The 21,820-nt window shown below is 38.6% G+C and overlaps 1 protein-coding gene across 10 annotated transcripts in view; it reads right to left on the reverse strand.

Moving 5' to 3' along the window:
- The window catches only part of NFKB1 (nuclear factor kappa B subunit 1), a 78,732-nt gene that overhangs the window by 54,953 nt on the left and 1,959 nt on the right, over positions 1–21,820 (reverse strand). For 6 of the 10 annotated variants that reach the window (XM_039539894.1, XM_039539896.1, XM_039539888.1 and 3 more), the window contains exons 2-3: positions 5,168–5,220; positions 2,633–2,717 (exon numbers count right to left, since the gene is read on the reverse strand). In XM_039539894.1, coding sequence (XP_039395828.1) covers positions 2,633–2,717; positions 5,168–5,212 — 130 coding nt within the window. In that variant the 5' untranslated portion in view covers positions 5,213–5,220. Of the gene's footprint in view, positions 1–2,632; positions 2,718–5,167; positions 5,298–7,065; positions 7,099–21,820 lie in introns of those variants that run through there. The other 4 variants (XM_039539892.1, XM_039539895.1, XM_039539897.1 and 1 more) reach the window with 3 other exon arrangements.

Raw genomic sequence — 21,820 nt, forward strand, 5'->3', positions numbered from 1 at the left:
CTGTGTCGACCCCCTAAACAGCAAGGATTTGCTGGAGACACTGTCTCCAAGGCAGAATGCATCCCAGTGCTCCCCCTGGAGCAGTGCAGAGTATTATTCATACAATCAGAATGAAGCTGGAGGGACAGCAGGACATCATTGCATTATATTTACAAACATACGCACGCCTACTTGTCAGAAAGTCCCTAAACTCCCTAGTTGTTTATTACTTGTTTAAATGACGCTCAAATGGCACTATTACCCACGGTTATACATTAAACCTGCTCCTTGTCAAATCAGTAACTCAGCCATTGTCCATGGTTGACTGAAAGATTTAAGTGCTGGAGCTGCATCAATGGCAGATATTAGCTGACTTGGTTCTCCAACTTCTTCATTCGGCAGACCACTTTGTAAGAGAAGTTCTCTCTTGGACACCTCCCACCTCAATTTCTCTCTACATGGCTGTCAAAGTGCTTCATTTTGAAGACTACCAGGGAAGCTCCTCAGGCCTGTTTGAGGATCACTTTCTTAGACAGACAGACACATACAAACAAACAAAAATAGGGTGGGATTTCCAAAAGCACTCTGTGTTGGCTTAACTCTGCTCTGACTGAAGTAAATTGTAACAACCCCACAGATTTCAATCAGAGTTGAATTAAACCAAGAATAAGCACTTTTGAAAATCCCAAGACAAAACTGCAAGTCATCTCGACACTATAGAAGCGTATTAGTTCCTGTTTTCAATGGTTAAAATATAATCCCCATCTCACAATACCATATTAAAATGTGGCTAAAAGGCAGACTCAGAGCAGTGATAACACCACAATTCAAAGAACAGTAGGAAATTTATGTGCCATGATTTGTTATGGTGACATTATTCAAGAAGTTAAGTGAAGATTATCAGGTAAACTAAAAAGCTACATGTGGTGAGAAGCATATCACGGCAGAAGGACCCAGAGGTACATGCAACACTGATCACGCCAGAGTTAGGATTTGCTACTTCAAGCTGTTTCAAATGAGTAAGCAGATGTCTCTCACAATGACTTGGGAAAGTTGAGGGAAAAAAACTAGGGGTATGTTCTGTAGCAAGCCTCTAGGCTTTGCAATTTAATCCTAGTGGCCAATTCCACTCTGTGTTAATAAAAAAATGTTGCTATACCAACTGATGGCAAAATCCATTTACTGAATGCTAGCGAGTTAAGAGATTTGCTGCTCAGATAAATAATTTCTCTTGAAACAATATCACTTGCACTGTAAGCAATTCCTGACCCTAATGTATTCATACTCATCCTAGGAAAAAGCAGAGTGATTTACAATAGGACATGCTAAACCAACAACAAATTCCTAACCTCTACAGCATTCTCAAAAATAAGTATATATTATTCTTTTAGGGTGAAATTTACCCCTGTTCAGAGAAGCATCACTTAAGCCCTTAAAATTGAGTTTAAATGGGATTTACACAGCTCTCTGCACAAGGATTTTACTTTTATGCCCTTTATTGCTGTCATATTTGTAAATGCATCCAACAAACTGCACTTTTGTTTTCTGTGATACAAAGCAACTTGTGATGCCACAAGTACCAGATATGTCCTGACTGAATGTGGATTTAAATGGATCATCAACAGAACATGACGACAGCATGTAAGCTGCAGTGGAGAATCAGCAGCAAAGACATTAACAATAGGTCGGAGAAAAATTCTAACAACATTATTGATAAATAAGGATTTAGAGTTCTTTTCTTTTCCAAATCTGTTAATCCAATAGACTAGACAGGGAAGGCTCAGGACTCCTACTTTTAATTTGAAAGTAATATTGACAAATGACATTTGAAAAAACCTCCAAGAACAAATTACCAGATAATATTAATCAATATATATTTATTCTTCTCCTGATCTCTGCCAAGAGATTTCAACACTCCTAAATCAGTCCCACACTAGGGATAATTGATCCGCATACTGACTCAAAATATTCATTATTTTTTTACAGAGGTTGCGGGGGGTGGGGGGAAGAAGTGCCAGAAGTTAGCTCTGCACTTTCAACATTGTGTCAACATTCAGGAAACTGTTAGGTGCTTTTAATATCAACCTGACACTTTACAGGAAATACAGAAGTCACTGAGAAGGAAAACAGATTCAAATAATACAGGAAGCTGAATATATTCTAGGTTTCATTAGTGAGAAACATATCCCCTTAAAAACAACTACAACAAGTGAAACACAGCACAAGATAGCATGCAAAAAATGTATCTGTTACACTATGCAGGCAATACAACAACTGGAGGCATCTAAAAATGCTACTGTCCCTTTAAAAATTCAACACATCATTTATTGATGTTTGGTCAATCAGAACATTTAACTGGCTAAAACATTCAGTTTCTATACTTAGGCACAGAAGTATCCTTGGTAGAAGAACAGTCACAGATTCTTCTCATAGGTGAAGAGAGGTTGGGGGGATTCTTAAAGGTGTTTTAAAATCTGACATTTCAACAACAATATGAGGAAGTAAGGATAAAAACTTCAAGGTATTTCATAATAGAACATAATAAATACAAACAAACAGTCCTCTTTGAAAGACACCCCCCCCCCCATACACACACAATTGGAAGAAATACTAGGAAGATAAATCACCATGACCAAATAGCAGTGGCTCTTACCTGTTCGTAGTGGTAAATCTGAGGTAATGAAACCTGTATTATTAAATAGTGCATTCACTCCCATGAACTGATCCATTGCAAACATCTGTATTGAAACAGAATTAATTATTATTAATACACAAAATACTTTTACACATACAGTATCCTTCAGCGAAGGATTTCAAAGCACTTTGAAAATATTAATTAGGACTCCCAATATGCCTCTGAGATAGGTACACATTCTTATTCCTGTATCATAGGTGGGATAAATCAAAGCTCAGAGAGTTTAAAGACTTGTCCACACTAACACTCCTTGATGCATCTTGTAATGGTGCAACTCCACTAGTGCTAGCTCCTGTGGACCTGGTAGTGTAGACAGGGGTCAGCATTTTGACCAGTGTAACCTGTAGCTCTGTAGCAAGCATGGAAAGGGGTTGCTGAGCAGTGCAAAGTGCTAGTGTACATGCACCACAGGCCAAATATTCAAAAGTGCTTGGAAGTGGAACTCTTTTGAAAATCTGGCCCCAATAGTGGCCACTAAGCATTTGAACATCTAGCCCCAGGTGACTTGCCCAAGGTCATACTCAGAGTCAAGGACAGAGCTAAAAAGTTCCAACTCCCAATCCCCTTTTCTAACCATCATCTAGCCACCATCTTTGTTTAAAACGTATTCACAAGGGACACACCATGTTAAAATGACAGTACCAAACGATCAGCTTCTGTGGGCTCAACTTAAAAAGTTCTCATTGAATACTAAAAACATAGTTAAGAACAGCCTTTTTGATCTACTGTAAGTAGTACCACAACTAAATTCATCGCTTTTCAAATTGGAGGATAAGCACAAAACAAAAAAGGTCCCTGTGAAATAAAAATGAGTAAACATAACCTCTTTATAAACCTAGACATTTGCTTCAGAAGGTATTTAATATGACAGAAGAGAGACTCTTCCTGGACTGGATGATATGGTACTTGTTATTCGTCTAGCAATTAACATACAAGCAGCAAGTCTTATTCTATTTTCATCACAATTAATCCACTAGTTTGGAACAAATTGTTGGGTTGACTCTGCCAGTACAGGATCACAGGGACGCTCACTGGTGGTGAATACACAGCTCTCCCGTCAAAAGTCTAGTGACTGCACCACAGCTCCAGTCTGCTCCCTCTGTACCCATAGGGGCAGCTTGCTGTGCAAGCTCTGCTCTCAGCTGTAAGGATAGGGTTTGGGAATTTTCAACAGTCTTTCCCTTCTTTTCTTCTCTCCTTCCTCTCTCTCCTCTTCCCCTCAGCAGTGTCCCGATCCACTGACCTCAGCAGGGGAAAACACTGGAGTCAACTGCATTGTAATCGCAAGTCAGTGACTGTTTCCTCATCCTTCTCAGCTGTGGTCAGCAAAGACTAGAGAGGGCCCTTCCCATGATAAGTAGGTGAAGGCTTTCACTGTCTTCTTAAAGGAAGGTGACTGCTCATCAATGAAGACAAGGGACTTCAGTCAGACTGGTTTCTCCAGGGGTGCATTTATGTACACAAATGAGCTCCCTGATTTTAGAATAAAACTCAATAGGTTTCATGAATTATGAGATCTCTTCTCCCCTTCCTATATGTACGTATATCCCTCACTGCCACTCATGATGGGTTACATGAGTATTTCAATGGGAAAATAGACCTGAATAGTGAAACCCTGGCCCACTGAACTCATTGGGAGTTTTGCTGTTGACTTTAATGGGGCCAGGATTTTATGTTTTTTTTAATGTACTGTAAGAAAAGTTAGTCCTATTCTCAGTGTTACCAACCCAAGTGATTTTATTGTGAGTTTCATGATATTTGGTGTTATTCTTAAATCTCTGTAGTCACGTGAATAGGTGAGAATCTGAGCTTTTATTTTAAAAAAAGTATGTTTCTAGCTAGGGAGAAAAGCTTAAAAATGTAACCCCAGACCATGTACCCTGATAGTTCCAAAACCAGAAGACAAATAAAAAACATCAAATGTAATTTTTTAATCTCATTATTTTTAAATCAATCTCATGCTTTTTGAAAGTTTGGGACTGGCAATACTGTATTCTTGCCCTGGGCAAAGCCAGATCCAAATGTCAAATGTAATCCATTTAGCATGTATTTACGTACATTAAGCCTTAGGAGATTAACATATTTTTAATTGGAGCCTTTGAATCAAGCACAGTTCTCATCACTTGAATTAATTATAAGCAAAGTGACCTAAAGTCATTTTGGATTAGTGAAGAGTTTGGGAATTCTGGAGTCCTACCAAAATGGTTGTGAATGAAGGAACATTGCGGTCAATATCAGATCAACAAACCTCTTTTAAAGCCACAGGCAATGTCAAAGGGTAGGCCCTACAGTGGGAGAAATTTACATTTTACTGATATGGGCTTCTTATTGAGACAGGTTTATTCTGATATTTTTCTCTTTGATGTTGTCTGACTATAGAAAGTTTAGACACTATGGGAATGGGTACATGACAAATAGCTAAGATAGCCAGACAGAATAAACTCATATGCTTTTGACACATTGAGAGCCTATAAACTGTGTGTTAATACTCACTTGATGATCAGATACTCCCATGATATAGGCATCTTCTTCTGCCATTTTAAGAGCTGAAATGATGAAAGCACGAAGAGGATGATTGTTCACTGACCGCCGTATTTTTTTCAGTATGTAATAATAATAATACCTGTATCAAAATAACATTAGTCTGCTTTCAAATGAAAAGACACATGCATTCATTCTTAAAGCTCTGACAACCCATCTCTGAACTATCCAACTGTAATAGTAACATCATCGCTGCCCAGATACCCTTAAAATTGCTCAGCACCTCCAAAGGGTGGGACTCAGAACAAAGACTGAGGTTTCCTGCTTTCAACTCCCATTGAATTGAAAATCCCAAACAGAGTATTAGGGTCAACATTCATCTCCCCTTGTAATGTCATTAAAACCAGGAATAAATTTGTTTCTCTATTTTTATCAGGGTGGATAAAAATCATTTTTTTTATTTAAAATGAATTTTTAAAAAAAATCAGATTTTTTGATTGAGTTATTTAAATTATAAGTTTTTCTTTTTAAAAATAAACCTGTTTAAAATGAAATCTGAATTTAATATAAAATATGTTAAGACTCAAATTTATTACACTCTCTTAAAATATCATTCTAATGCAACTTGATGCAAATCATAAGCAAAAAGTTAATTATCTAGTAAATTAGCAATATATCATTCACCATTTTCCAACATACTAAAAATGTACAATTAATAAGAATCTGAAAATATTAAGCTATGTAATTGCTTAAATAAATGTATGCAGATATCGTGTATCCTCCTACGTAGCAAAAAGATTAATGTAAAGGTTCTATTTAGCTGTAAATAAATAGGTTTTAATAGTTATATCAACAAATAAGAATGCATCTTTCTTTATAAAAATAACTGAAGCACAAACGGAAAGGATGAAGTTAAGGGAAAAGATGATGAAAATCACCAAGTTAAATCAAGGCTTTCTGCTTGGAGATTAAAATCAATTTACCCTGGTTTTTACTCTGAACATTCTGGGCTTTGGCAGTTTAAGCAAAGCTATTAGCATATTTTAAGCAACAATAATCATATATTGTGTATCTATAGAATTTATTTTCCAAAGATCTCAAAACTTTTTACAAACATTCATGAATTAAATTTCACAGAAACCTTGCACAGTATAATGGAGGACCAAAGAAGGTACAGTGCAAATTTTCAAAAGTGTTGACTAATTCTGGATGCCTTTGGTTGTGGATGCCCAATGTGAGACATGTGTGGCCTGACTGCCACTTGTGTTGAGTACCCACAACTGCAAGTGTAGCCAATAAGAGCTGCAGGTGCTCAGCACCTCTAACAATTAACTTTCCAGATATCTTAACGTGAGCACTCCCAAAGAGAGGCACCCAAAATTGGAGGACACTTCGGAAATGTGGACCTAAGTGATTTTCTCAGGGCCACAGAGCAAGTCACTAGGACATGAGCTAAGAAATTAATCTCAGAATCCTGGCTCCTAGTTCTCTAGTCTAATTGTGATAAAAGACTGCTTTTTTATTTTAACTTTGTAAAATGTAGTTAAATTTCCTTTATTTAATATTTAATATTTAAAAAAAAACTCAGGAAAATGTATGAGTAGACAGTATAATGTAGCTAATAACATGTATTAACTCTAAAAGAGTCATTTGACTGTAACATGCAAACATATGTTGTAAATAAAGGACAATAACTTTGCAAAGATAGGCAGGAGCCAATGGCTCTCATCTTTCATCACAAAGATTATTAACAATATTTTCCAGTGAGCTAAAAACCAATTATGAAAATCTATAATCATGCAAAAATGTGGGAAATGATTAAGAATCTGTAAGGAAAATTGAGTCACCGAGTGACCTTTACATGACTAGAGAGGAAGGCATTAAAAAGAAAAATTGGAACATCCACGTACTTTCTTTGGGGAGAAATTAAACTTGGTATGTTGATAGAGTCCAAAAGAGATGTGGCTCAGCCTTTCAGCACTATTTTAAAAGAGAGAGAAAATCAAAAAGGGAAAAACAGAAGCCTTCTTTGGGAAAACAGGAGTTCATGACGGTAAAACTACATCTTAGCACAGCAAGTACAAACTTGCTTTTCCCTGAACTTCAACTTTGAAGAGAGATTTTTTTTAAAGTGGGAGTGTACCTAATGTCTAGTTGCAGTATTGGTCATGTATCAAATAACTGGAAATGGTATTCAGCCAAAGATGAACAGTGGGTATAATAATAAATTGTATTTGATCAATTATTACAGCAAGATGTCAGTAATCAAAGCATGGTTAGTCAACTATATAACCTTACGAAACTCAGAAAGCTAAGCACTGTCTTTCCATTATGTTTTATAATTTGCTATTGACATTATAACCCTTTATGAAGAAAAAGCCTGGCAGAGAGAGCATCTGTAGCCAGCCTCTCTTTACACAACATCCTTCTGTGTAATAGACTTTATTTATTTATACCATTAATAATTCCAACAAATGTGTTTAAAATTAGTACAGCTACTGCAAACAATGAGGCATTCTAAGTAGGCTTTGTTTTATTTTTTACAGTTCTGGATTATAGAGGAATATAACCCTACTGACAAAATACTTACTAAAAATAAATATTTCATTTGCCATCCAATGACTTCCTATTTAGATACTAAAAAGTTATGGAAAGTGGAAACTGGAAGAGCACAAAAGGCCAGATTTTCAGGAAGCCACCAGAAATGCATCTGCACAATTATTTATGTCCCAAATTGGGTAACCGTATATACAAATGCTAGATTCCACTCACAGAAGTGAAATGAAAATTGTTTCAGAGAGTCTAAAACCATTTTCCCCCATTTGACCGAAGAATACTTAACTCAATCCAATTATGATTCCATGAGTCTTCTAAGCAATGACCAAAATGTCCTTAAAGGCCAAGCAAAATAGAAATGATGGTGATAGGAAGAAGGAAACACTTTGAGGGGGTGGCTAGAATGCTAACCTCTCTCTCCATCGATGGTGTTTGCTTGCCAATTGTCAAGGTAGTGTTGTAGTCTCTGGGTCCTGTTGGACTCATCACTACTGCTAAACATGTACATAGAAACAGTGGAAAGACACGTAATGCCTCCTTCCAAGTCTGGTTAACTAGGCGATTGAGCCCATTGCTGCTGGAGGATGATGGAGCTATGATGCACAAGCTCCATGCATTTATCACCTGCAGATTACACCATCATTCACTACCTGAGGCTGACAAAGGCCACACACAATCTCCAGCTAGTTCAACACAAAGCAGCTTGTCTCTGTTACCAACAGAAGTTGGTCCAGTAAAAGAAATTATCTCACTCACCTAGTCTCACAAGAGAACTTTATGCAGGAAAAGTGGTTATTTCATATTCCTTTTTCTGATTCAGAGTAATATGTATTGAATGTAGAATCTATATTTAGAACTTTTATCAGAAATGACTCATAAAACAAAAGCAGAGGCAATATAGTGTATTTTCCAAATATCTATCATTTATTGTGCTTTGCTATTAAAAATTAAAAGATGTCCTGAAATGATGCAACGGATAGCTTTATCATTAAAACTAAAAAGTAGCTATTTGGATCCTGACATAATGCCAGGAAGACAAGCAATTTTAAAAAATACAGATTTTCCTTAACAAGAATAAACTACACATGGAATGCACTCACACACACACCATGGTCATAAAGAGGCATCAAACAGAAGTTCTTTGGCACCAACTACACAGGTGCCTCTCACTCAAGCTCTTTTACACTCTGTAGCAGTAAAAGGCAACATGACCCCCCACCCTCTCTCTCACACAGACACAGACACACACACACACTGTGGTACATACACATGCTGACTTGGGCATGCAAACATTCTGCTTTATGTATGTAAATAGACTGAGTGCTTTTTCAGGGACTAGCTAAAAATTCACCCCCAAGAAGTCTAAAACAATCCCCTCCAAATAACTAATATACTCTCTGTTTCAGACTAAAAGCATTTCATCCATCTTCAAAGCAAAGTAATGTTGAAAATGCCCGCAGAACATTTCCCCAGCATACAAGATGTTTTAGTCTCTAAATAAATTCTAACCCATCTCTTAGGTTTTCTATATATTCAAGAAATTGGGGCAAAGCCAATAACATCACCAAAAATAGGAGACTTTGGCCTGGTACACTAGGGGGTCAAACAGCTCAGCAGCAAAGCTAGGAATAAGCGCTTGAATAGTCGAACTACCTTAGTTCAGTTCTCACACCCTCTCACCAGTGCTGAGATCGGGTCATCGTCCGTCCCCTTGACTCTGCCACGCCGTCGTGTGGTGGGTTGGTGGAGTCGTCAGCGGGGCGAAGTCGAGTCGTTATATATATCTAGATTAGATTAGATATATATCGAACTCGAAAGTCGAACGCGCGCACCACCGACCCGGACGGTAAGTATAGACGTACCCTTTGAGAATAACAACTCCTCCCCAAAGAATTCTTACACTGCCTTCCTCACTGTAGTATCTGAGCACCTTCCACATGTGTATTAAATGACATGACTAACATCTGTCATGTGTGATTCTTTCACTCTCTCAACTTCTCCCTAGAAAGAAAACTATATGTGCAGTATAGTGTTTTTGTTTAGGGAATATTTCTGTAAACGTATATGCTGCTATGTTTTTATATTAGAGAAGCCCGGTCACAGAACTGTGCCTTGCACTCGGTGTGGAAGATGGTGAAATTTGTAGTGGTCCTCAGTTCCTGTGGGACAGTTTAACAGTTTAGGACTGCCCCATAAAAAGCTCTGTCTCCTGCACAGACGAGCCTTAACTTTGTGGTAGAAAATTCCAATATGCCTGAGGAGGAGAGTTGTCAACCACAGTCCTCCATCCTGGAACCTCGGGTGATCTTTTGGGTATTCTGAGCCCAGGCCATTGAGTGCCTTGAGGATAAGGACTGAGACCTTGAACTTAACTCCATATTCTATGGGAAGCCAGTGTAGAGAGCAGATGAATAGGTATGATGTGAAAGAGAGGTGTCTAGTGAAAGAGAAAGACTGCACAATTTAAACTCTTTCAATTTGGGTGAAATCATTTCTGGGTTATTCCCACATAGGAGAATGGAGTTCTGAACTTATGGAATTTTCCTCTGACTGCTCCCTAGGAGGATAGAAGAACAGCATTTACCCCCTTGGACCACAGGCAGGAGGTCCCTGAAGACCGGTTGGATCTGCTGAGATCCATGCCATCCAGGCTGAATTCCTGTGTCTCTGCTTTACGTCCTTGTCCCCACGGCAGGGTGGCTACTGTAGGACTTCATAGAAGCAGAGGGGAAAATGTTGCCCTTTAGTGTTATTTTTAGATGTAGCAGAAGGTGACTGGGGAAGAGGAAAGGGTTAGACACTTTCAGGGAAGTTCCCAGAGAAAAGTCATTTACAGCTTTGTTGCTATTAAATAATGAAGTAACAAATATCTGTTTCTACAATGTATACTGAAGCTAATGGGATTGCATGGATCTAACTGAGGTCAGAGTATGGAATATAATGTCAACTATTACTTGGTGTTAAGGCTTGGAACTAATGCTTGAGTAAGAGCCAGTAAGAATAACCAAAACCTGAGGAATGATGCTGTAGCTCAATCAGCATATTTTAGATATCTCTCTGTATTCGATGACTATATGTGACATGATGTAGCCTTTTAAAAAAACAACAAAACAAGACATGCCTTTTCAGACAATGCCAGCAAGCGCTTTTACTATTTTCATTATGCCTTTTGCTTTCTTGGTGGACAATTCCTCCCAGCTACTGTTGCTGGCTCATTATTAGATTTGGATTTTAAAAGGTGAGCAAAGACATTTCTCTCCTCTACATTAGTAGCCATACTAGCATACACAATAGAAACTGACTGGGATTGGATTTTTTAAAAATATTCACTCTTTTGAGAACAAGCAGAACCTGATATTAACTTCTTAGTCTGGGAGGAATCAGACTTGATGATGCAGATGTTGGTTTACCAGTCATTTCAGCAAACATTTACAAAGGTCTTCTCAAGCAGCTACTGGGGCTTTTCAAAATTCCTTTTTTTTTTTTTTAAACTTCATGTTTACTTATTAGCTTTGGTCGCCTGACACTGGTCTTGCTGGAAACATGTATATAGCAAACATGTACTAATGAACTGGGAAATCCAAACAGGAAGTAAAGACATGAAAAAACAGTATGATCCAAAAGTTATTTATAAAAGTGAAAACAAAAAATAATTTTAGATTTATTCCCAGAGATCTACCTATTCATGTTTTGAAGCGTAATTATGAGTAAGACTCATACTTCAGTGGGGCCTGAAACCACAGATAAAAACCCATACAGCATATGCTTCTTTTATCCCACCCTGCAAGAAGGGATATGGTCTCAGCTTTTAGTCTACACAGTTTGAGTACAAATGGTCTAGGTGTTCTTGAGAACTCAGTTTGAAGGATCAATGCCAATACCACCCCCCTAACACCTTCTAGGGTTTTTACATCTCAAGCCTAGTCACGTGAAGAGTGACAATTGGTGAAAACATTTTAAGCAGCTACTGATCTCTCTTCTCAAATTTTCTATGCCACCTAACCTACATTAAAGCAGTCAATTACAAGTTAACATGATGCTGACAGCCTCTTCAGAGCACATACATGCCAACTTTCCCTGTTTAGAAGGGTTTCTTGCTATTTTATTTTAGAAAACCATTTTGCCAACTCCTAGGCCAAGATATTTAAATTCAGTCCAATAGATATGTCCTACAGAATTTAAGAGAGATTAAACTAACAGGGAGCTCTAGAAATTAAGTAAAATTCTATAGAGGTTACTCTGAAAATTTATGTAACTGAATGGAGAATGTCTCCTTCATATAGATTTTTCAAAAGATAATACCTCTGCAACAGAATTATTCAGATGGTTTATTAAAAGTTCTATAGGATGGATATCTACCTCTATTAAATCCCACATGACTTTTACAAAACAGCTTGTTTTTCATTCCTGATATTGGTGTGTATAAGCACACCCTCTTCTTTCAGAAAGGGGAATCTAGAAAGTAAATACAGCCCAATGATGAACAACTCCCACCCTCAACTGTCTGGAAATCCTGAAAGAACAGCTGCTGCTGCAAGTTTTCTAGCCAGGGATACTCACACACACACGTCAATTCTATTTTCTATTCAAATTTGCCCTTCCCTAGTATTTATATATAAAAAAGAAGGGTTTCCAAATAAAAATGTGTAAACCAACAGCTGCTGCAGATAAACTATCATTACTAATCCCGTTAGCAGGTTTCTTTTGCTTTTCTTTTGCTTACTCACAATAAGGAAAAACAGGGAATGGGGAGGTGAACTGAAGTCACATTTCACAGGAGTGATACCCAAAATATATTTCATGTTGTACTACATCGCAGCTACAAAATATGGCAGGCTTTCTGTTTGCTTATAGATTACTGTGGTTTTGGAGATATGCCCATAGTTGTTGAGTGCTTAGAAATTCTAGTGGTGAATTCGGCAGATACAACTGATAATTGTTGTACTACATAATCCTCACACAATACTTCATCCTGTATCTCTTCCTCCTACACTAGGACCTCTTATTTGCTCCTACTCTCTGTAACCTCAGTAGCATCCTTAGCCCTATTTTTTCTCTACTGGTACATAATCCATGTCTGTACAGAGTAAACTGTTATATCTCACTGTATGAGCTGAGAGCGTAGGAGACCTGGGTTCTATTCCCAGGTCTGCCTCTGGCAGTTTGGGGGAACCTTAAGCAAGTCACTTCACTGCTCTGCGCCATGGTTTTCCCATCTGTAAAACAGGGATAATGATACGGACCTTCTTTGTAAAGTGCTTTAAGATCTACTGATGAGAAGCACAATATATTACATGCACAAAGCTTCAGGGCTTCTAAATTCCGGGAGAAGATACACATAGGGGAAGATAGGTCATCAACATAATGTACAACAGCTACACAGAGGCACCTGCTTTTTGTAGTTTTAACCACGTCTGGCCTTTTAGTTCACTGTAAAACTCTTAGACTGTATCTACACAAGGCTTTTTTCTGAAAAAATTCCCTTTTCTAACACTAGCGTAGGCAGAGCTCCAGGCAGTCACTGGCATTTTAAAAACCACATTGTCTAAACCTGCTTAAAGCAGGTATATACAACAAAGAGGTATAATCGCTGGCAGCTACCTGTGTCTTGCACTCCCATCATTGCTACCATGGGTGGAGCTGCACCAATGGGAAATTATTCAGGAAAAAAAAGTCTATGGCAGAGAAAGTTTAACTATGGCAGTCATTTTGTTTCCACAGTATACCACTATCTATTTTGTTTGTATTAGTCCTAATACCTGGCAGTATTACCTAATACCTAGGTAATGGCAGAATAAGATGTGATCATCAAGTTAAAATATTGTTCTGAAGAATGGCTTTGGAAATACTGGGAATTTGAAAGTTGCCAGCACACTCGCCAGTATGGCATGCATAATTACACATTTTATATGTACACCTGCCTGCTACTGTTAGACGTGAGACCCCCTAATTTACTATAATGAAGAGATTAGACACAGAATTATTTCCCTCAATTTTTAGGTTTGTTTGCTCTGAACGTCATTTTGTATACAGTCAACTTCACTGTTACACTCATTGTACGACTGGATCTTTTATACAGCAAGAGGGGAAAGAACATTTTAAAAAACCTGAAAGGTGTTAGTAAAAATCACAAAAACTGATGGGGGTCTCTGAGGCAGCTGAAATATGTTAAACTACTTTTAACTCATTACAGAAACTGAGTACATCTCAACTTGACAGAATCCTTTAAACCTCTTAGCAGATGCTTTCCTTTTTTACATATTACTAATGTCTTTTCCCCCCCTGTGACTTCAGTACTGATTTTGTTTGAGATTTTTTAAAGAGTTTTATACTGATCATACAGTTTTAGACATGCTATTGAAAAGAAAATACATTAAAAATAGTTGCATATTACTGTATCACAGAGAAACAGCCTTCTCCAGTGCTGTTAAGGGGGTGCAGAATTTAAATTGCTACATTTCTCCAGTCACTTACAAATCTGTAGATTGTCTCATTTTTCTGCGTCAGCTCAGAAGGATGACATTGTACACTGGTTTTTCTGCTAACACAATCTTTGTTATTTGCTATGGCTAGTTATGGTTTTCTGTTTGATGGGACTCAGGAGATTTTGGCCCTGCATATCTTAAAACTGACACTATTTCAAATTGAAATGATTTTTCCTCTTGATTTGGGATCTTAGATAATATCTTAGTTCTTTTTAAACAATAATTTTATACTCCATCTTAAACATTCTTTCAGCAAAGGATGCATTACCAGCCATCAAGGATGCCTACCCACCGAATCCGCATAGAATTGTAGCCTACAGAAAGTCTGTGATTGCTTGTGACAATAAAATGATTAACAAAGACTAGGGGCCACATTTTCAAAAGTGCTCAACACCCACAACTACTCTGAACAGAAGTTGCTGGATTCTGAGCACTTTTGAAAATATGGCCACTTAATATCGTACCTTAAGGGAGAGCTGAAATCTTACGAAAATGCAGACACTTATTTAAAAATCTAAACAGGAGCTACTGGGTGCAGACTGAGCTCTTTTGAAAATATGGCCATAAATTTTCTACAAGAAACAATTACTTTATTGAGCTAAACATTAATAGCATGGGGAAGTTTATCAGACGAACAGTAATAATACTGTAGGAATGGCTGTTTTATTTGTATAATTAATCTATGTACAAAATAACCCAAATTGTTCCTGCTTTTAAGGGTTAAGATAGGTTGGGAATAATCTGCATAGAAGTTGCAGAATATGCTCCCCCATTGAGCCTAATAAGGTTAATTGCCCCAATATTGTGCTCCTGATGCCAACAGTTTAAGAAAAAATGTGCAAATAATAACTGGCACTAAACGTAATGTGAAAATCAGTGAGGAATATGTAGTTCTTGTAACTTGCACCTGTGTTTTGCTTTGCTCCTGCAGAATTCTCTCATTAATCTTACTTCACTGAGCATCCCTGGAAACCTAATGACTTTTCCTTACTCCCAATCTAGAGGGACTTCTAGATGACTGGCATTTAGGGAAGGAATACAAAATGTAGTAATGACCTAATGACAGATGGTGATATGTTAACATTTGCTCTATACACATAAATTGTGCTTCAAGCATATTGATCCTGAGTAAAACAGGAATAAGAACGTCCATACTGGATCAGACCAAAGGTCTATCTAGCCCAGTATCTGTCTTCCGACAGTAGCCAATTACAGGTGCCTTAGACTAGGGAATGAACAGAGATAATCATCAAGTGACCCTCCCCTGTCACCCATTCCCAGCTTTTGGCAAACACCATCCCTGCCCATCCTGTCTGATAGCCATTGATGGGCCTATCCTCCATGAGCTTATCTAGTTCTTTTTTGAACTCTGTTATAGTCTTGGCCTTCACACCATTTCCCAGCAAAGAGTTCCACATGTTTACTACGTGTTGTGTGAAAAAATACTTCCTTTTCTTTTAAACCTGCTGCCCATTAATTTCATTTGGTGACCCCTAGTTCTTGTGTTATGAGGAATAAATAACACTTCCTTACTTACTTTCTCCACACCTGTCATGATTTTATAGACCTCTATCATATTGCCCCTTAGTTGTCTCTTTTCCAAGCTGAAAAGTCCCAGTCTTATTAATCTTTCCTCATATGGAAGCTGTTCCATACCCCTAACCATTGTTGTTGCCCTTTTCTGTACCTTTTCCAATTCCAATATATCTTTTTTGAGACGGGCAACCAAATCTGCACGCAGTATTCAAGATGTGGGTGTACCATGGATTTATATAGAGGCAATATGATATTATCTGTCTTATATCTATCCCTTTCCTAATGATTCCCAACATCGTTAGCTTTTTTGACTGCCACTGCACATTGAGTTTTCAAAGAACTATCCACAGTGGCTCCAAGATCTCTTTCTTGAGTGATAACAGAATTTTTGGATGATCTATTTTTTGTTAAACTCAGGTTTAAAAATATCAGAAGAAATAAAGAAACAATAATTTTGGAGTGGCTTTTAAAAAACTTAAGTTTTATGTTTGTAATCAGGGCTGGCCTTATGAGTATGCAAGTGCCCAGAGCGTTGTGGTCATGGGGGCTCCGTGGTTGACAGGCAAGGAGGAGGGCAGGTCTGTGGTGCAAGGCTGCAGAAGGGAGCTTAGGACAATGGGAGGGAGGCAGCGGGGCATAGGGGCAAAGGGGCAGGGGGGAGAGCCCAGAGAGTAGCGGGGGACCAGGGGTGATGGATGGGGAAGCAGCAGGGGCCAGGAGCGGAAGCCTGCAGGGGCCAGGGGTGACAGAGTGGCTCAGTGGGGAGCCCAGGGAGGCAACTGAGCCTGAGGGCAATATGGGGGGAGGGAAGCAGTGGGGGTCGAGGCACCAAAATACAAGTTTCCCCAGGACGCCATTTTCCCTAAGGCTGGCCCTGTTTGTAATTGTATTATATTCAAGTTTCATGTAAAAGTTGACCACTGCAGTCAAATTGTAATCCAGGAAACATGCACCCTTCCCCTTCTTCTAAATGAGAATTGCACATGAGTATCCAGAGTAGAACTTGATCATTTATGGCGAATGAATAATTTCTCAAGTAACTAAAAACAAACGCCCCCAACACAATTTCACATTTCTAGCACCAACACATTGTCATGCACCATCAGTTGCACTTTCAGCGCAGGCTCTAGAGTGTAATACAGACAGGGTGGGTTCCCCATTTAAACAAGAACATTGACATACATTGTGGAGAGAGGGGGCTCTGGAGGTAGCAAGAGCTAAGTCAGTTCTTTTTCGTGGTGGGGATGGCCAGGGATTCTCAATGGCCCTTTGTTTGCAAGTGGACACTGAAAATTGGAAGTGCTGCTGACCTTCTGACTGGTCGGTGGTGCAATGTCAATCAGCAAATAACATAGGTAAGACTGAGGACAGCAAGGTGATTTTTTAAAAGTGTGGGTTTTGAGGAAGCTGAACCCTGTTTTCAAAATGAGATTTGGGAGGAGGAACTAAGGCTGTTTGGGATTTAATCCATATAAAACAAAACAAATGACAACAATCACTCAGGCCTCAATTGTATGCAGTATAATTCATATTATACAACATAAAATATTGCAAAACATCACTAGTAAAATTAGAACATCATGGGAGTACCTCTATTGCTCATTTTATTAACGTACCTCAAACTGTCCATCGGTCTGTGAGAGCCAAGAAATCTGATTTTAAAGATCATCATCATACCTAGGGCCTCACCTATTCTTCACTCTTTTAAATACCAATAGGAGTCACTCCCTGTATTGAAGCTGATAGGTGCCTAAGTCCTTTTGTGAATGTATCCCTAACTGCCATGGTAGGTGACTAAATCCCAGAATCAGGCTCCACTGGGATTCACAAAACCCCCACTCAGCTGCCTCCCACACCTTGTTGGTGCTTAAAAATCACTCTCCACCTACATTTGTGCAGTAAAAGTTTCCAAGGAAACTATGTTTCAGCCTCTGGGCATGCACACTGCAGCTCCACGCCAGGTTATGGAAGCCTAAGGCCCAGATTGATTCACAAACTGGGTGAAGATAGGCATTCCTCCACCTAACTCGCCTACAGGGCCCCATCCAGTGAACGTGTTCAGACCTTGTCTACTGGATCGGACTCCAATAGGTGAACTCACACAAAATGGAGGAGAGTAAGAAAGAGGACCACCCTCATAACTTGTAACCCAGTGGTTAGGATACTCACCTGGGATGTGGGAGATCCCCAATTCAAGTCCACCCTTCACGTGAGGGGAGAAGGGATTTGAAGTGGGCTTTGTCACCCTCAAGTGAGTGCCCTAACCACTGAACTATAGGATATTCTGAGGTAGGGGAGTCCCTCAATCTCTCCTGTTGAATCTATTCCACTGTGAATAATTTAAAAAAAAGTCACTGCAACAGGGGGGGACTGGATCCTGGCTCTCCCAGGTGAGTGCTCTAATCATCAGGCTACAGTCCTTCTGATGTTTGCACACACTCTCTCTTGCCCAGTGATTCTTTCATTATTTAATCCAAAGTGGGACAGCTTCAATGGGAGAGACTAAGGGAGACCCAGATCAAAATATCCTTTAGCCTGGTGGTTAGAGCATTCGCTTGAGAGAGGATCTGAAGAGAGATTTGCCACCTTTCTCCCCATCAGGACGAGGGATCTGAGATGGCGTGCAGGGAGGGAAGTCTTCTACATCTTGGATGAGTACCCTATCCACTTGTCTAAAGGCTACAAGGGAGGTCCTAACCTGAGGACAAGATTGGCAGCTGGGAATCCCAATGAGAGAGAGAAACATCCCTGCAGCCTGGTTTTAGGCACTCATCTCCAAGAGAGGAGCAGGGCTTAGCACACACCCCTTGATGTGGCATCTCCACTGGCTAAATTAGGCAATGAGCACCCAGTGTGCTGGTTTTTGCATAATCCCATTCTGAGGCACCCATCTCTCCATTGTACAGGAACCTCGGTGCCTAACCCAGTGATTTTCTAGGTGCCTAAAAATTAGGCATGGTAATACTCAACCTTACCATATGTACATTTCTTTGTTAATCTAGCCCATAGTGTTTTTACCTTAACTAATTCTGTGCCTTACAACAGGAAGAATTTAATTAGTTTGGTGCTGGATTTCACTGGTGCTCAGTCTGCCAGTGTAACTCAATACTAATCTAGAGATTTTACCTGTAAAATGGGACAGAGACTGAATAATTCAGAAACACGCCTGTTTAGTCCTTGGCCTCTCAGATGAAATTGTCAACGAAGACAGACCCTAATTTAGCACGGTACTTAACCACACGGTTAACATAAAGATAGGGGTGGGCCCATGGATTTCAATGGAACTTAAAGCTAGGCACATGCTTAAGTACCTTTCGGAAATGAGGACATAATTACTGAGACAATCTTGGACAATAAATAAGTCCAACATTGGACTAACTTCAAAATTAGTGACAGTTGTGATTATGATTTTGGAAAGACAGAAATTTTTCTAAGCCTATCACACAGTTCACATAGTGGCCATTATATGGGAACTTTAAGACACAACTTGTCTGGGCTAGAGCTGAAAGTGACCTAGAGCTGAATGTCTAGAACTCTTTTTCCATTTTTAAAAATAATTAATTCCAATATTTTCATCTTGGGAGCAGGAATCCTCTGCAGGATAAATCCATCACTAAATTGAAAGAAAGTGTTTCGAAACATTCTTGCTTGCTAATTGAGTAAATAAGAGTCTCTCTTCCATAAAGATACATTTACATGTACAATTATAGCTGGGAAACAACAGTGGTCTACAAGGCAGGAACATTTTGTTCAGATTAATTTTTGTTCTCAAGTGGTCTCTCACCACACATGATAATCTGATAAAAACAGTGTGTCCAAAGACCACAGAGGTTTCTGAGCAATAGCTTTCTGTGCCAAGAGAAATTAACAATAAATGAATAAAAACATTCAGTTCTCAGTTGCATCTTTTCAATCTCTGTGTCAGTGGGGGAGGATGTGTGTAACTAAAAGGGAAAATTTGGTTCCATAAGTTAGCCTATGACTTCTAATAATTATAACATACTCCATAACCTTCATACACAGAAAGGGCTTCCAGTTTGGTTCCCATGCTCCTAGAACAGGTTCACTGTATATAAGAAATTCCCTACATGGGGTCCTACTATTGAAGGACATTTTCTGGGTTTGTTTATGGAGCATTATATATGAAGCCGCAGCATACAGGAAGTAAAAAGGACAAAGCAACACTGATTAGAAAGGGGAACTCGATTTTTCACGAAAATTCCAATATTTACCCAAGTGTTGAGTTTGTGATGTAATGATGCTTCCCTATAGATATCTATTGCTAAGCATTACTGAAATCACATAGTCCCAATCAAATAAGAGTAATAAATCAAGCTTCAAGAAAAATATCTAAAATAATTGTGAAACTACATATGTATAATTATAAGAAGTAGGAAATGTTTAAGAAGTGATACTCAGCAGTGCTCTCCATTCCCTCCCCCTTCCCTCCTTCCTCATTTTCCTTTTCCATCACAAGTACTTTTTTTCCAGGGCATTTTTCACTGTGCAAAACAGCTTCAAAATTCACCAAAGGATTGAGATAGCCCAGGGGCTCCCTGTCAGTCACAAAATTACTTCACTAAGGAAGTCAGTATTTTTTAGACCTACACAACTCCACATCAAAATGAAACCAAATCATTCTCAGTTTCATAAGCCTAACTCTCTCCAGCACCTACTGACTACTTATTAGTGAAACTAATTTAATTTTATGATGACTTCTTTTGTTGATGTAAATTTCTTCCATTAAAAGGGATGGTCTGGGCAGGAAGGGGAAAGAAAAGCTTTCCACTTGTTAAAATCAATACTGCAGTTTGAAATTATTCACAGTTCCTGCAGATACTTTACCAACGCTAGTCCTTAGAAGGCTCAATAAAAATGTAAGTGTATAAATGCTGTGAGCAGATCCTTAGCTAGTGTGCATGTCATAGCTCTGGGAACGCCATTTCAGAAAATTTTTGGGGGGGGACAGGAAGAAGTTGTGTTTCAGTCTATATAACATTATATGGTGTTATAGCCTGAAAAGTCTGGGGGTGGGGCAGGAGAGTGGGGGAGAGAAAGTAGAAGACATAATGGAGCACATAGACCTAAGAAAACTCTGGGTGGGGGACAAACTAAGGTCGGAGAGGAGGCACTGCTCCCCTACCCCCATAGCTTGAATGTCAATGAATCACAGAACTGACAATTTACACCAGCTGAAGAACCACATCTGAGTCTTTAAACAGTGTATTGTTTTTGCATTTTAGCAATTCAGTTATTGCTCATTTATTGATATAGATGACAAAATACTCCAAAACCCTCCCAAAAAATCAGCAATAGTTTCCTTTCTTCAAATGACAGAAGCGTGTCTCTAAACCAGAACAAAAATCCTTCTTTGGCTAGCAGAATATTTAGAAAAGTAAACAAATTCACAAATAAATTTCAAATAAGTTCCAGAATTCAAAACGAAACAGCTGGTCACATTCACCAATTACATCGGTTTTATGGAGTAACATTGCTGAAAATCTGGTGTACTGGAGTGGAGCATCAAACCCTTTAGTATTTGCTTCAATTTTTCTTCTTCGGAAGAAAAAGGAAAAAAGGACTTAAATTTGTCAATTTATGTTATCTATATTTTCCTCTCAAACTTTTCATTTTAGTAAGTGTGTATACATTTTTGCAAAGATTAGTGCCTTTTAAAACTTACCATTTTTAATTGATAACTGAAATTAATTGTTAAACAATAGCAATGCTTAATCTGTAGACCCCCAATCCTGAAAACTCTTACACGCATACTTAATTTTGCTTGTCTGGGTAAAGTTGCTCATACACAGAAGCACTTGCGGGATCAGGGCCACATAATGTAATTCATCCTAATGCAGACTCCATTTTGTATGTAAGTTTCAGACACTATATCCTATTTTTTGTTCACGTGAAGTGAGTAACTTAATAATGCTCCTTCATTCATGTCAACAAATGCCACTCAAATGAAAAATAATGGAGCGTTGAATCCTCTTGTTTTTAGGGCCAAATGTAACAAACAATTAATTAGCTATTATTTTCCATCCATGATAATTTCATTTTCATTATTTGGTACTGAAGATCCCATCTA

This window comes from Mauremys reevesii, linkage group 5, assembly GCF_016161935.1.
Source record: "Mauremys reevesii isolate NIE-2019 linkage group 5, ASM1616193v1, whole genome shotgun sequence".
NCBI classification, from domain to species: Eukaryota; Metazoa; Chordata; order Testudines; family Geoemydidae; genus Mauremys; species Mauremys reevesii.